The sequence below is a fragment of the Lathamus discolor genome, chromosome Z (assembly GCF_037157495.1).
Source record: "Lathamus discolor isolate bLatDis1 chromosome Z, bLatDis1.hap1, whole genome shotgun sequence".
Classification (NCBI taxonomy): domain Eukaryota; kingdom Metazoa; phylum Chordata; class Aves; order Psittaciformes; family Psittacidae; genus Lathamus; species Lathamus discolor.
Genome location: NC_088909.1, coordinates 8345950 through 8361856, shown reverse-complemented (window position 1 = coordinate 8361856; position 15907 = coordinate 8345950). Strand labels below are relative to the sequence as shown.

The window sequence follows — 15907 nt, the reverse complement described above, 5'->3', positions numbered from 1 at the left end:
AAGAAAAGTCTGAAAGATGGCGTGGGAGCATTTACTTGTGTCTTTTCATTGAAGAAAGCAGTTCTATTATACACCTTTGAGAATGAGAAATTAGAAGAGAGGATAAAGAAGCTAAGGATAGGACATTAAGTATCCTGCTTTTACAAAGTCCCAGAGAAACTGGCCGAAGAAGGGAGGGCTTTTATTCCTGTTTTAGCAATCACCTTTTGCATTGATTTTCAACCAAGTGAACAGCATTTCTTCATGAAAATGTTTGCACAGGAGTATTTTCAGTGTGCGTGTACTACCTTACATATTAGGCTCTCAAAATACAGTCTATGGAGCCTAAGTAATCGCATGATGATCTCAGGAAACAGAAAAGGGAGAGTGGCAAAGAGAAGGTTGTGCCTAAAAGCAACTTTCTATTCTGTGAGATACTTTGTATCAAATTAGTCCAAGAAACCTAAAAAACTACTGCCACAGATGTTAGCACTATGCTAAACGCTATAGGCATTCTTATTGAAATAGAAATGTAATAAAGTCAAGGAAGATACAGTTATCTGGAGTTTGTTGACAACTCAGCATGCTGCAGTTATAAAAGGATTTATAAGAAAAAACAAACCCAAACCAAAACAAAACCAGCAAAATATTTTGGAGGCAAAATTTCCTAGACAGTCTGACCCTCTTTGTGCAATGAATCTGCTGAACAGTAGGTTAAGCAAAGGTCAGGTTAAGCATAGGTTAGGAAAAAAGCTCCAAGAAGAGGAATGTGCTGTCATGATCACAGAGGCTCTGGGACATCATGGAAGTGTGTGTTTTAGACACTTCAATCTCCTCTGTAGGTCCCAGTCCCAGGGCCTGATTGTCTCTCTGCTCTCCCCTGATACCACAGAACACAAGACCTTTCTCTTCATGTCACACTGCAGCCCCCAGCTGCTCTCTGTGGACTTTAGGCATGAAATAAGTAACTTCAGCCATAACTTGAGAGAAGTGCTGCACAGTTCAGCTGCTGTTGTATCTTCAGCCCTTGCTTAGAAATCAGGATACGCTTGATCTGCTGAGAAGTGCTGCATGAGCCAAACAAGTAGTGTGTCAAAGCACACCAACTCTCATAAATGAGATAATTTCTCTGCTTTCATAGGCAAGAATTAGAAAAATTAATTAAGAAAAGTAAAAGATGTGGTCCTCCCACCCCGAGTCTCTCTGAAACTCTGTATCATTTGCACAGCCACTGATCTATCATTCTAACTTTTTGCTAAATGTCCTCAAGCCTCTGTCCCTCACATTAGTGTATCTCTGATTTTCCCACAAATAATCTGGCTGCTCAGTGGCCGCTAAAGGGGCACTGATGGCCAAAAGATTTCTAGCATGAAGGCACTCAAGCCCTATTTGTGCCTACGTATTTTCCTACGTAAGAATAGATATACTTCCAGGAATTAAAGTGCAATCCTGTCACTTCTCCAGTGTGAACTTGCCCAGCTTAATGTGTCATGACTAAAGATGTGACTGTTCATGCAATCCATCTGGATCATCAGTCATTTACTCCACCTTTTCTGCTTTCCAGGTGGTAATGTAAACAGAGGAAAAGCTAGAAGGACCTCTTGTTGTGAAACATTTCCTCTCTTCACAGCATGCTACACCACACACTCCTCCCACAGCATAAAGCCAGCAGCGTTAATGTGCTATGGAACTAAATTAGCCACAAATAGCACCATAGGGAACTTAAATATTTTGAATGTATACCACATTATCAGGAAATGCCCACCCTCTTTATCTGTCAGGAACAAGGAAATTAAAAGCTTTGAAATTTTAAACTGACCATCAGTTGCTATGAATCAATCAGACATCTGGCTGTGGAGAGGCAGCATGGGTATGGACACTGGTGAGATAAGAGAGGGTTTAAACTACACTCCCCATCCTGTTTGAACAGTTTCAGCTCACGATTCCACATTTGATCACCCTTGTCCAGGGCTTTTTCTTATATATCTGCACTGAACCACTCGAAAGGGCTAGAATAGGACACCAAAGTTTGATAGTATTTCAAATAATTTATACTAATTCTCACAAATTTCACCAATCTGATTTTTTTTCCCCAAGAGTTCTCCAAGCAAGTTCCTTTAACATATAACGATAGAAGTCATTCAATACTGATATACATTCCCTACATTATTACTTTTTTCAGTAACCCTACATCCATCCACCTACCACAAAAGTCAGAGACAAATCACATCAACCCTCTCTTTAAAATTTAAGTCCCTTCCTGGAAGAACCACAAAGGTGTTGATTTAAATGGTAATTACTATTTTTCCAGTACAGAATATAGTTACTGAATGGCAGAAGAGACAACCACAGGACTGTCTATGCCTCAGGCATTTAAAATGACCACCCAGGACTCTCTGGTAATCAGAGGAATCACAGGAATAGGAAAAATCAATTAACTATTTCAGAACAAACTACATTCTCTTGTCTGAAATTATTCAGCTCTTCTATCAAAAGCAGAAGATGAGAGAGGACTTGCCTCCTACAGGTGTTCCCAGGATGACAAGTGATAATGCAGATTTTTTATAGATCTAAAACTGAAGTCCCTCTCCTGTCTAACAAGGGAAACAAGCCTCAAAACCTACTTCCCTCTTTTACTTCCAATGCCAAGCTTCATCAGGACTTGATTGGGATTCGGCCAAGTAATGTCTTTACATTTACTCTTGACTTTGTATTTTTTGGTGGCCGTCATGCTTCCTTTACTCCATTGTCACAATACTCTGGCAGCATAGCAGAACAAAAACAATTGGCATTAGTACACTGAAACAATTCTGGCAGCTTCAGGCACCAGATACCAAGCCCTTTGGTGCATTTTCCAACAGCAAAAGTTGGTTCTCTGGGAAACTGCCTGAACTCCTGCCTCATTTTACTAGAGGGTGTTAGTAGTCTAAGTTGTCCATGAGAACAGCAGATGGTTAGTCTACAGACAGGTTTCTCTGCCCTACAAGTAGGCCATTTTTTCCATCTAACTTGTGATTCAGTGAAATCTGATTATACAGTGCCACCGTGGATTATTTACAAGACATGTTTTGGGGTCCACAGTACAAATGAACATGCTTCACTTTCTCAATGAGCCAGTGGTACTTTCCATTTGCAAAATGTCTCTCTAAATCAAACAGTAACTGTAGTAACATTTCCCAAGAAAATGGCGAACCTCTGGAATCAAGGTCCCGGATGATGTAGGGAGGAAGAAAAGAGAACACTCCTAAGGCCAGGTTCTGATTTGAAGCAGTCAGCATAAAACTTTTCAGTCACTACAAGCTTCAGATAAAACCCATAAGCAATGACAGCAATGACCTGTCAATAAGAGTGGAAGATACTGTGCTACAGGAATCAGTAGACATAAGCTGCTCACTTATGTCTCAGCCTGGAAATTGTCTTTTTACACCCCTTTACTTAAGCTTTTGCTGCTAGATGCAGGATAACGATCTGATCGTCGATATGAGAGGTTGGGAGTGCAAAGAACATCCCTATAGCCTTCCCATAGCTTCTAGCATGAAGAGAAGTTAGTAAACAGACAAAACCTGGAGGCTCGAGATAGTGTTGCAGTTGTCTGGTCTCTACAGTGATTTCAGAGACATCTGCTGCAAACAGTGTAACATGGTGGACTATAGGGAATGATCTTTTGTCAGAAAAAGTAACAAAAAGGTGCAAGTGATGGAAGCGTTTTTCTTGCCCATACTATAATCATCTATAGTGTCTGAGAAAATTAATCTCGTCCCTAGTCTGAGTGGTATTTTAGTCTTTAATTTATAATTGCATCTGACAAAACAAATAACAAAACTTTCTGTCAAGCATTAACAATAAATGAAACTAGGTAGCCACATTTTTAGAAAAGTTTAAACTTTCTTCTCCATCACTGTGTTATAGCAGTTACACCTACCACTTACCATGAGCAGACTATGCTTTAGTTACAATATTAACTCAAAATATATCTTGAGGTTTAGCCTAGCCTAATTTTAAGACTTACTGTTTCGATGACTTCCTCCTAGAAAAAAAAGAACGAGTGTGTTGCATAAGCCAAGGCTGGTCAAGATAAGATTATTTTTACATGCTCACTCTTTTCACTGAAGTGCAATAATTTGCACAAAGAAAAAGCAAATCTGGTTTTAATTTCACAATTTAAAAAAAAAAAAAAAAAACAAAACTAATTTTATTCTGGTGTTATATACATTCCATATCTCATGGCAAAGAAACTGCAGATCTGAAGAATAATCCATGTTTCATTAGTTTGTGTACTCTACCACAGAATATAATATTACGTTCTTAAATTAGTTGGAAGCCGCACTGTGCTGCAGAGTATAAAAACAAAAGTGAGGGCTCAAGCTAGGTCAAGCATATTTTGTATAGGTCCATTAAAAATCCCATTCCATTAATATTAATAAAGATGTTGAGACACAAAAGTCCTTCAATTAACATATATTAGGCAGGCAAGCACAAGCATTCAAGTGATCCCACTGTGAACAGCAAGAATCCAGTCCTCAAGGATAAAGCCATGAGTGTGTTGTGTACATAGTGGGGCAGCTAGAAATGCTAATGCCACAGGAGAGTGAAAAGGCAACACCCCATTGTCTGTGCAAGTAAATATCACATTATTGCCTCAGCTTCCTCTACTATTAAGCAGGTTTGTGCTGGGCCTTGTTATTCCAGTAAGAATAACTTCAAGACCTATTATCTTTGTCTTCAAACCTTTTTCTTTCACTATTTTCTTGGCAGGAACCAGCTGGGCAGTCACATATGAGACTGAGGGAAAGGATTTTCATCTGACTGTACAGCTTGTTTATAGATTTCCCTAGCTTATGAACTCACGCTGTAAAAAAGAAATTAACTTGCATGTTCCAGAAATTACGCTGGACAATAATGGTTCCCACGGTACTGAGCTTCAACCATCAAGACTCATTCACTTGTGTGTGACCTGATTATTTGACATTTCTTCACCCTCATTCTTAAGTGACTTCCGAGCACGATAAACAATAAAAGGTTACTGATGTCAACCTATTATGAACCAGGATGCTGTTCTCATCTAACACACAGTAAAGCCAGCACTGAAGCTTAATTAATACATGTTTGTAAATTATGCTGAGCTGCAAGGCATTACGATTCCAGGTTTCTTCTGTAAATGTTTACCTCAAAGATTTAGTCAATGCTTTACTGCCTGAACCAAAGATAAGTTCTGCTTCCATCAGCTATTCGCATAGCTGGTCAAATCACTGTCAAAGCAAATCAATAGGAAATTCCTTTAGCATACTGTAATTTATGGTAGACCTGCAGCAACAGAATTGGGATTAAAATGGGATAAAAAGAGGCAAGAAAGAACCAACATTTCTGCTCCCAGTGACATGATCAGAAAGACAGAGGAAAACCTTGTTTGTAATGTAATTACCCATTAAAGTTCAATTCAGATACCATTAAAGGGCTAGTCGGAGCCTTCCTAATACAAAATGAGTGATTTTTAGAAAAAGATACTGAAGTCTGAGTTGCAGCTGATAAAACTCACTGTAGCTCTCACTGCTAGCATAATAACTAAGATAACTACGTTTAATCCCTCTCCTGCCAGCTCACTAAGAGAAGACCATTACAAAGTGATGCACATGGATCACAGCTTCTGTATGTGGACAGGAGTCAAGTCAGAGGGAACACTTCCAATGCCCAAAAAGGCTTCTGACTTTAGTGGGGCTGTTGTCAGTATCACTGGACACTACAACTTCCGAACAGAAAAAAAATGGTATTTTCTAGAAAATCCCTAAAGCACTATATGTCTGTTAAGTCAACATTACTCATGCCCAGGAAAGAATAAGATCAGACTCAAACAGCTCTGAAATTGTCTTAAAGAATTGACAGATAAATAATTGGCATCACAGCTCTGATGCCTTTGTCTAGCATGGTCCCAGCTTTTACCTTGCCCTCATCCATGGACTGTAAATTTCAAGACCACAGACATTGAAAACAGCGTTTAAACTTCCATCTTTCTCTCACTTTTTGCAGTACTGGACACCAGTCCCAGTGATCAACCTACTATCTCTTTCAAAGAGCATGGGACATGTCATGCATCAAAAATACAAAACCTTCCCTAAAAAGCTGAAAATCAGAAAACATTATCTTAAATGTCTTGTAGACTCAAACACAACTGTGACAAAAACTGCACATGCCAAAATAAACAAAAGGGACTTATGGAGCTGGTAACAAACTCCCAGCAACCACCCAGACCAGTCATAACTGGAAGCCTACGTTGAATCAAAGTCAGGTTCCCAACTGAGTACGAGTGTGCAAATCACAAAGCTGTCACCACAGTCAGGGCTCTGGTTGTGCAGGGAGGCTGAGGGAGTAAGCTTGTGAGAAAAAGAAACAAAAAGTTTAAGAGCAGTTTTGAACCCATTGTTTGCTCAGATCAAGTGGATGGTGCGGCGGGGCCAGGGCACAACTAAGATAACTCCTGTACTTTCCGCTCTACTGCTGCGGGTCAGGAGTGGTCTGCTTGAGTTGGACTTGAACTACACTTTCACAGACCATCATTGTGGTTTGGGTAAACAAAAGCCTTTACACTCCAGGTCTGCAAACCTGGTATCTTCCTCAAACACTTCTGAAGTAGAGGAAGAAGGGGAAAAAGATAGAAATAAAACCTTGTTTAGGTTAATTATTAGTGACTGAAAGTTGCTATTAGTTATTAGAATCAGCCTCTAAAGAGGGACCTATTTTATATGTTCAGCAGGGTACAGCTGTTCAGAACAGAGTATGCTGCATCTTAGCAGCAGAGATGGTCCAAATGAAAATAGTGGCGCTTAAAATAAAAACCCTCATTTACATCAAAGACATCCTGTTATGAAGAGGTCAAGTCTGTGCAGACAGGTCATCCTTTTCTGACCCTTATGAGGACATTTGACTATAAGCTTCACTCTAATGGACCAGGGAAAGTGTGGGAACTAAGTTGTGTGGAAAGACTTTGCTACAACAAGAAAAATACTCATGTTTCAAGTATAGACAGAGTCTACTAATTGCTTTAGAACTTATGATAAGACTAGGCTTAACAAGAAAGGCCAGGATGAACTGCCTATCTATGTACAAATGGATGGCTCCCTGTTTCTGGACTTGCTTTAAGGGTGCAAGTAGCAGTGCTTGCAACAGCTTGAAGTTTGGTCTGAAATACACCAATAAATAATTTCCATGCTCTTATTGGCAGCAGTAAGGGAGCAAACAAAAATGACTGAGGACCAACTCCTGTGGGCACTCTTGTGAGCTGCTCTTCTAAACAGCACACTGTGCTCAGGCTGATGGAGTCAAAACACTCTCAGTGACAAAGGATTTCCCCTATGCATGTTCCAGGCTTCCAGGGCTTTTTTTATATAAACCATGGGAGAATGCAACCACTATTAGTTTTCCTGTCCAGCAGAAGCAGACGTTTTCTCCATCATTTCTCTTCTTTAATTCCATTTCTTACCCATCAGGAACCAGTAGGGACAAAATGCCTAGCATATTGCTGCCTTAAGCAGAAAGCTTATCATACAGATATGAAGAAGGACAATCAGTGATCTAATCACACAATTCATCAGTAGTCAAACCAATGCTGAGACCAGAAACAGTGTATTTTATTTGTCTAGTATAATTTAAAATATCTTAAAGAATATGGCTTTTTCCCATTGTCACCTCATTTTTCTGTAAGTCTTTTTCGTATTTTCATCTTTACCATATTACAGAAAGAATAATGGCAAAATGTCCAGTGAAGAAAATTATGCTCCTGTAAAACACAGTCTGTATTTTATAAAGGATGGAGATATAATGGTGTGGGAATATAAAGAAAGTCAAGGAACTCATATGCCAGATGCTGTTCATGTTATGCTGGTATAACGGCAGAAAATGTAGGATTTGTATATTGGCTTCTGGGTAGACTAAAAATAGTCTTGAGAATGAGTCAAATCACCAGCTCTGTACTTAGCTTCTCTTCAAGGTCCCAGAGGGTGAAATTTTGTCCTATTTTTACAGCTGTAGGTTTCTAAAGGAACCTCAGTGTGAGCAGCAATTATTTTGTCCTTTTACCAGCAGTCTGGCTCACTGGTTTTGAGTTTGTCTGCAGAAGAACCTTGGGATTTGTCTCAACATATTTAATTAGACTTAAAGTGTGAGCTCGAGGAATAAGAGGCTGTTGTTAGCATGAACTTAAATAATGCTAATACGGGGTGCAATTAAACAACTACAAAGAATGGGTACATGAATTGCTTTGCCTGCTTGCCTCTTAGGTGGCCAGACTGTGTTAAGAAGCTGTAATTTTGTGGCTTCTCTGATACTTTGAACAAAGTTCTGCCCTCAGACATGCACACACAACTTCCACTGAATTAATACATCTCCTATTTATCTTTCAGTGCTACATCCAACCCTTTCTCCAGTTGTAGACTCTGACAGCTCAGCAAGTGTAACATGATGCATCCTTCCCTCCTCTTTCTCTTCCCTTGACTAGACACTAACAAACATAACAGAACTTGAGACAAGAAAGAGGCCCATTATAATGAAAGATTCAATCACATCTTACCAAAACCAAAGGAGGGCAATAGCTAGTGCGTGAAGCTGACTCCACTGTTCTAACTGAGGTACAGAAATAAAAGACAGAGAACGGCCCACATTCACCTCTAGTGTAAGCAGGTGCAGCCTCTCAGTCCTCCAGCCCAGTGCACTTGCATAGGGCTGAATTTGGCCTAGGCAATAAACCTGTGTTTCATATAGTTTTACAGGACCTGAACTGTACTAATTTTCTCTCTGACACAGAATACACATACCTGTTTACTCTGCAATGTAACCGTAGGAGAGTTCCTTCATGTTGTATGTTTCTTTCCTCTGGGTGAACGTTTTGTACTTGCTGTATATCCTTACCTGTCTACTCTGACAAGTAGCATCAATATCCCCACAAATGCTACATAATAAATTTCTCATTTATTATGTTCCCTATTTTCTGTGTTGTGTATTGGGACTATAGTGTAAATTTCTTTGACTTTGTAAGAGAGAGCTCTTATTCAGAAGGGGAACATTACTTCTGCTCCAAAATGCACAGTTATAAGTTACTCTCAAGAATCTCTCTAGAACACAAATTGACTACTGACAACTCCGGGGGTCTAATTTACTGTATGACTGCAAACAGCTCACTTTATACAAGAGATTATGTATGCATAGACCCAACATAATGGGATAGGAGACAAAAACTAGCATACAGAGAGAGACAACCACACAGTTTATACACATACTAAGACAGTAGCAAGTTTTTCAGAGACAATGTCATCATGAAAAGTCCTAAAACCAATCTTTTATTCTAACAGCAGCCAGCACCATCTCCTCCTGAAGAACTGACACCACCTCTCCCTGTATTCTGTGGATTTGGCATAGTCTGCTTCCCAATTAGATTTAATTGCTAAAGGCAATCATAAGAAATACTATATTACTAAATAAAAATAGTAATATAATTACAATTAAGTAAGAATTAGCTCAAGCCAGGAGTTTGAAAAAAAAATTAATTTGAGAAGAATGAATAGCTTGAATTGGAGAATACAAGCCAAGGATGACCCAGCAAGACAAACCAGTGGTCTGGATATATCAGCTGGGACTGCTGAAGGGATTGAAGGAAATTCCAAGATGCCATGCTGGAGTAATGCAGGACCTTTATTACAAATAATAATGAATATCAGTGGAGAGAGAAGTTAAAAATTTTGCATTAGTGTCTTGTTGGGCCACATTAACCTGATGCCAGAGAGAGAAACTTGAATTGTATTTACTAATAAAAGTGAAACCATTAACCCAAGGTTTTAAGAGTTTAAAAAAAACCCACACAAAACATACCACTGAAAGTGAGAATGTATTAAAATACATGAAAATGAACAAAATTATCACAATTGCTTTGGAAGGAATGTATCATATTTTCCACAGATAGTTCAGAACACATTTTTCTGAAGGTGAGTGAAGTACATCCATCTTCTGAGCAAATTTGATAAAATAACTGAGCAAATCTGTACTATGTACAACATAAGCCTGGGTTTAATGCATCTGTTGTACTCTTATCACTAAGTATGATGTTGCTACTCAATGTCTGAGGGTGAAGCAGACTTGTAGGAAGATTGAAAGAAGATTATTTGCATACAAGATACTTTCATTTAAAAGATATAATCATGGGTTTCTTGCTGCATAACATATTTGCTCCAGCAAATAAAGGAAGCAGGAAAAGGCAGAAGACAGAAGAAAGCAAATTTCCCATTGAAAAATCAAAGCACCTCAACACTTTGATGATGAAGAGACAAGAAACAATACTCACAATAAACTTGTACACATTCTCCTAAAATGCTAACATATTAAAGCACTTATTCAGATAGATCATAGACCCAAGTTTTGCTTTCTGATGCATCAAGAAAATTGTGTTGACTGATGGAAATGTTTGGTCTCAAATCAGCAAATCGGCATAAAACTGTGGGGCCTTACTGTCAACTAAGCTATTGAAACACAAGTAAGATACACATCTCTTAACAGATCTGTACCAAAACAACAAATTCTTGCCCCTTCCCAGTGTTAAGGTCATCTTGCCTAACAAACCATTTCATATAGACTCTCTTGAAAGTCTACTCTGCAGGCAATGGCAGATAACAGACAGCTGAATGACTGAATACTCTAGGTCATCCAAAAAATTAGATCAAAGAGTCCCTGTAGTCTATTGAAATGCAATTGCTTCCAAATCACATTGTGTTGTTCCAGGCTTGAAAGAATGGGTCACTGCAGTTTTATTGTAGGGAAGCTATTGCTAATGAAAGGAACAATGGAAAGATTAGTGCTACCAACCATATAGAAGAAACACCACTTTTGGTTTAATTGCAGTGAACAAAGCAAATAGGAAAGAAGGGCAACCAAGTGACAAAAGTAGTTGGTGCAAAGAGGATATAGAAGCTATTCACAAGGTTCTCTTGATCAGAGCACAGCCTCCAGACTTAACATATGATTACTGAATTTGGATCACAGTGAAAAGTGACGTGGTTGTCTTTATAGACAGCTGATGACACAGTTTTAAGAAAGCAGCCTTGCAAGCTGAATGAGTAAGAATCCTGTTGATAATTTCCCTGGGATTCATTATGTGCACTGAAATTATTTAATAAATGGATAGGGAGAGGAAAAAATTTACACTTTGTGATACCTACTCTGCAGGAGATTATTATAAGTAATGGTTTACTTCACTTACCTGCTTAAAATAACAATTTAAAGTGAAATCTACTCAACCTTGAAACTGATTAAAGATTCTAATTGTTGATAATCAAGGTATTGCAAAAACCTAAGTACTGCCATAATAAATTTATTCATGGCAATATTTATTCTCTTTTGATCAGTTTCTGGATCTTTTCTAAGTGAATCTTACCAGTCATAACAATCTCTATGTCGAGACAGTGGTAAAAGATCCGTTTCAGCCTCAGTTAAAATCACCACATTCTGTTTCTTTGTGACCTGAGGCAGACTTGAACCTTCCTTCTCCAGACAAGACTTGACAAGCCCAATTTCATTTAGCTCATAAGGCATGTTAAAAAACAAAACGTGACCAAACAGGGGAGATCACCCAAACTGTAACTGCTATGTGCAGGTAGAGCACTTTATAGGAAAGGACAAACACTAAGTGAGAACAGGCTTTTTTCCTGCATTAATAAAGCTAGCAGCTGTGAAAATCGAGTTTCCACAGAAACAGCTAAGCACATCTGATATTAACACAAATGTAAGTTATAAAACAAGTACCTGGCACCTGCTTCAAAGTCACACTTTCAACTGTTCAAATGAACTATAACATACTAATTCCTCTAACTTGTTAAGAATTTAAAATAAATAAATAAATAAATAAATAAAGTAGAGCATTCAAATTATAATTCAGACTACTTCAACCACTTAGCAGTATTCAACAGCTCTTCCTAACCAACAGACTTCAAGTCACAGATTACTATTTCAAAGGAAACACTGGGTGTCTCAAGTGCTCCTTTTTTGGTCTGGTCACACAGTTTAATAGCCCTTATGGACAAGTACCTTTGCAAAACAGATTTCTAGAGGGTGACCCAACATATCCTCTGGACCTCAGTCAACCACAAAGCATACAGGTAGTTTTATACACCTTATGCTCAAATGTCATTGCTTTCATCCACATCCATAGGAGACTACTTTGCAAGTACAAGGCTTAAGCCTAAGGACATCAATAACTTATTAGTTTTGGATTACATCAATAAAGACTTCTCTGAAGGCAATGAGCACTGTCAAATATATATTGAAAAAATCATTTCTGAGTAATAACTTTTCATGAGCTTGGATGACATTCATAAATGGAAAATAAGCAATGATAATATTTAACACATTCATAAGAGATCAACTAATTCAAATTTATAATCCCAAACAAGGCTGGAATTGCCAAAAGAAGTGAAGGGAAATTGGTTCATAACTACTGCTGAGCTAGAGAAATCGCCCTTCCTTAATGCAATTGACAAACCTAGGTGTAATATTTTTTTCTTACAAGCTTACAGATTGATTTCTTTTTTCTTTATTCATACTAGTTCAGAATGGCATTTACTTAAAAGCAAGCAAAAAACGTACCACTTATCACAAACAAATAAAAATTGATATGGTATAATTACTAGGACTACCAGCCAGTCTTCTGTGCTTTTTACCCCAAGAGACTAATCAAAAACCACAAAGGGCGTGAAGCAGCTCATTGGCTATAACAAAATCTCTTCTGTTAAAAGCAATAGCAACTAGTTGTATTAGGACATTCCAATGGTTCATGGTATCCTAAATATTACATGAATCACCTTCAGCTACTATTCCATGTATGAAAATACTTTCGATGCTGATTTGTTTTAAAGAAACACTTACCAAGCCTACACATGTAGAAATTGCTACCGAGGAGGTGCTATCGTTCCTTATAAATCCCTGGTAGAAACACTGCTCAATTTCATGTTCCTGAGAATTTGACACTCCATCTTTCCCGAGTACCTGGACAATAAAACTGTTGCTTAAAATGGTTGAAGGTTTAAGTTCTAAGTGAAGTTCCTGTCCAAATGCTGAAAATTTGTAGTGCAAGGAACTCTTTGAACTCTGAGTTGATCTCTTTCTCCTAGTACTGTGCAAAACATCATGTGAAATGTACGATCCACTGGAATCCACTTTGACAGGTGTCACAAATACATAATCTGTAATGATAAAAAGTTAGCATCAGCTTTTTCATCCAACAAATAAGGTAAGTGTCACTCTAATGTGGTAAGCATCAAACTTTCACTACAGGAGGAAGCATTCCCTCATTCTGGAAATGGCCTGAAAGCTCTGCAGGCAACATGTGTATAGTCTTGCCTGCAGAAATTCACCCCTGTAACTCACACAGGCTCTCAAACTGTGTTTGTTTCTTTTCTGCCCCACTGAGAGGTACAGACTAACTAGCATAGCTGTGAACATTCCCACAATCAGTCTTCTGAAGGCATTTGTCATCACCAGCAGATCTGGAGGGTTTCCCCTCTCCCTGTATTAATTGCTGTCAAATGTGAAGGCCACTCGTGCTTAAGAGGGTTTTTTCCTTCCCTAAGAAGGCAGCAAATATTATATCACTGTAGGGGTAACCATGACTGAGACTTTGTAGAACTGTACCACTTATTCAGATGGATTAAAGGATTAATTTATTAATGCCTTAACTGAGCAAGACCTCATCTCTTTGTAGTGACTTGGTTAGACTGGGTTTCAAATTGTAACTGACCTTCAGCAGAAAGAGATTACATCCTACCTAATAACCTTTATTCAGCCATTGCTAGTTGTATGTTAAAGAAGTTTACTGTTTTGATAAAATATGTGAAAAACTACAAAACTGTTTGTGAGAAGAAGGCCAAGATCTAATCACAACCACCTAAGAAAGTTACAAAAAGAGTCCATGACTCAGGTAGCTGTATAAGCAGGTGCCTAGCTTGAAGTACACTACCACTGCTGATCTAGCCATATGCAGCGATTACTTGTATCCAGGAAGCCAGGTCTGAATTTTAGCCGTTGACTGAACTAGGACCTTTGCACCTACTCCTGGTTGTATGAATAATTATGCTGAACAAACTGTTTCCCAACCGCATTTCAGTTTTGAGGTATATTTCTCTGTGAATACTTAAAGATGCTCATGCATCTGACTGTAAAACAATTCATTTCTCTTCCTAAATTGATATAACATGGTTCCAAAAAAAAAAAAAAAAAATCCTGCTTCTTGTGTTGTAACAGATGTTGCAAAAACTATCAATCTGTTTGCTTGAATAGATGTCATTTGACACACATTAAGTAGAAAACATTACCAGTGATAGGTTGTTTTTCCTTAAGACAGTGGAAACAATACATCAAAAGCTTTGACTCTCCTCAAGTGGTGTTAATCAACGGCAGGAGTTGAGGATGCTAAGCAGGCTGGTGGCCAAAAAATGCAAGCAGCTGCTAGAGAGGGAATCCCCCAGCGAGCAGACAATAGGGTGCAGGAGGGTTTTCCTTTCTGCACCCTGGTGTAGTTCTCTATTGTACTGTTTCCACTCGCACCCAATAAAAAGCATATACTGCACTTCAAACTTCCCAAAGTCATCAGCATCTAAGTGTTAGTCTCTGCAACCTGGGAACAAACAGCTGCTGAGCTCTCACTCACACAAGTCCTTCCTCACCAGGTTTGTTTTCACTTAGCCTGCCCTGCGGGGCTTCTTCTGCTCTCCCACCCAAACTTTTTCATTACTTCTGTCTCATTGCTTTCGTACCAGACACACGAGGTTTTGTTGTTGTGGCTACATATGCATTCATTTTTCTAATCACACATGTAAATGGGGGTGTATTTACCATCTCATTCATTTGCTTTGCTGTTACACATTGTTCCTTTTAGCTTTTGCACATGGGGTTTAACAACTTAATCTCTGCCCATGGTTAGCTATTTTACAGCAGCTAACTTGCTTTCACTCCAATGTTCCCTTAGCACTGCGGCTTCTTCCCTTTAAACGCTCAGTCCACCAGAAAAAACGCATCCACGCAAATGTTCATATACACAGAAAGAGCAATACAAACCATGATTCAATTCACTGATGCTGTCACTGGTTAAAGTTGCTGCATGAAACATGCAACAGAGGCAGCACAGCTGAAGGGTCTGCAAGAGAAAAAAAAAAAGAAAAGGAAAAAAAAGAGAAAAAAAGAAGTATTGGGCGAGATTTACTTGACAAGGGAAGGCAGAAAGACAAGGCACCAGAAACGGCACAGTAACCTGGTCTGAAAGTACACCAGGCGACTGCAAAAGAAAGTGTTCTCGACCTGCCTTTACAGCGCTTCCGAGCCACGGGAGAGCCAGGAATCGCATGGAGCTGCCGCTGAGAATCGCAACAGGTAAAGTCCAGCCGACAAGCAGGAGACAGTCCATGTTCCGCCGCGCACCTGGTGTGCTACCTGCTCCCCGAAGCGTGCGGCGGCAGAGCCCGGATCCCCCGCATGGTCACCTGGGCTCTGCCCCGCCGCAGCTCCGGCAGCCGGCCCACAGCGCCGCGTCCCCGCCGTGCGCGGCGGCGGAGCCCATGGAGCGGCGCCCGGCGCGGTGCGGTGCGGTGCGGATGATCGCGCTTCGCCACCGCCGCCGCGCACGCTTTAAGCCGCCGCCGCCGCCGCGGGGCAGCGCTGCCTCCGGCGCCGTGTCTCGGCGCGGCCGCCGCCCGGGGGGCGACGCGGAGCGGAGCAGGCGGGACCAATGGGGAGGTGGCGGGGCAGGGCCGGGGCTGGGACTCGGGCGGGGAGGCACCTGGGCCGGGGGGCGGCCGGTGACCCCCAGGGGCGGGGGAAGCGGAGGGGCCGGGGCAAAGCAGAGCTGGTGCTGGCACACACCTGCGGGGACCCGCACGGGACCGGGGGAGCCTCGCAGGGTGAA

At 40.1% G+C, this 15907-nt stretch overlaps 1 protein-coding gene across 1 annotated transcript in view; it reads right to left on the bottom strand.

Moving 5' to 3' along the window:
• The window catches only part of ADAMTS18 (ADAM metallopeptidase with thrombospondin type 1 motif 18), a 77428-nt gene extending 61759 nt beyond the window's left edge, over positions 1–15669 (bottom strand). The window contains exons 1-3 of the mRNA XM_065662934.1: positions 15308–15669; positions 15064–15142; positions 12877–13193 (exon numbers count right to left, since the gene is read on the bottom strand). Coding sequence (XP_065519006.1) covers positions 12877–13193; positions 15064–15142; positions 15308–15409 — 498 coding nt within the window. The 5' untranslated portion in view covers positions 15410–15669. The remainder of the gene's footprint in view (positions 1–12876; positions 13194–15063; positions 15143–15307) is intronic.
• Positions 15670–15907: the final 238 nt, after the last annotated feature.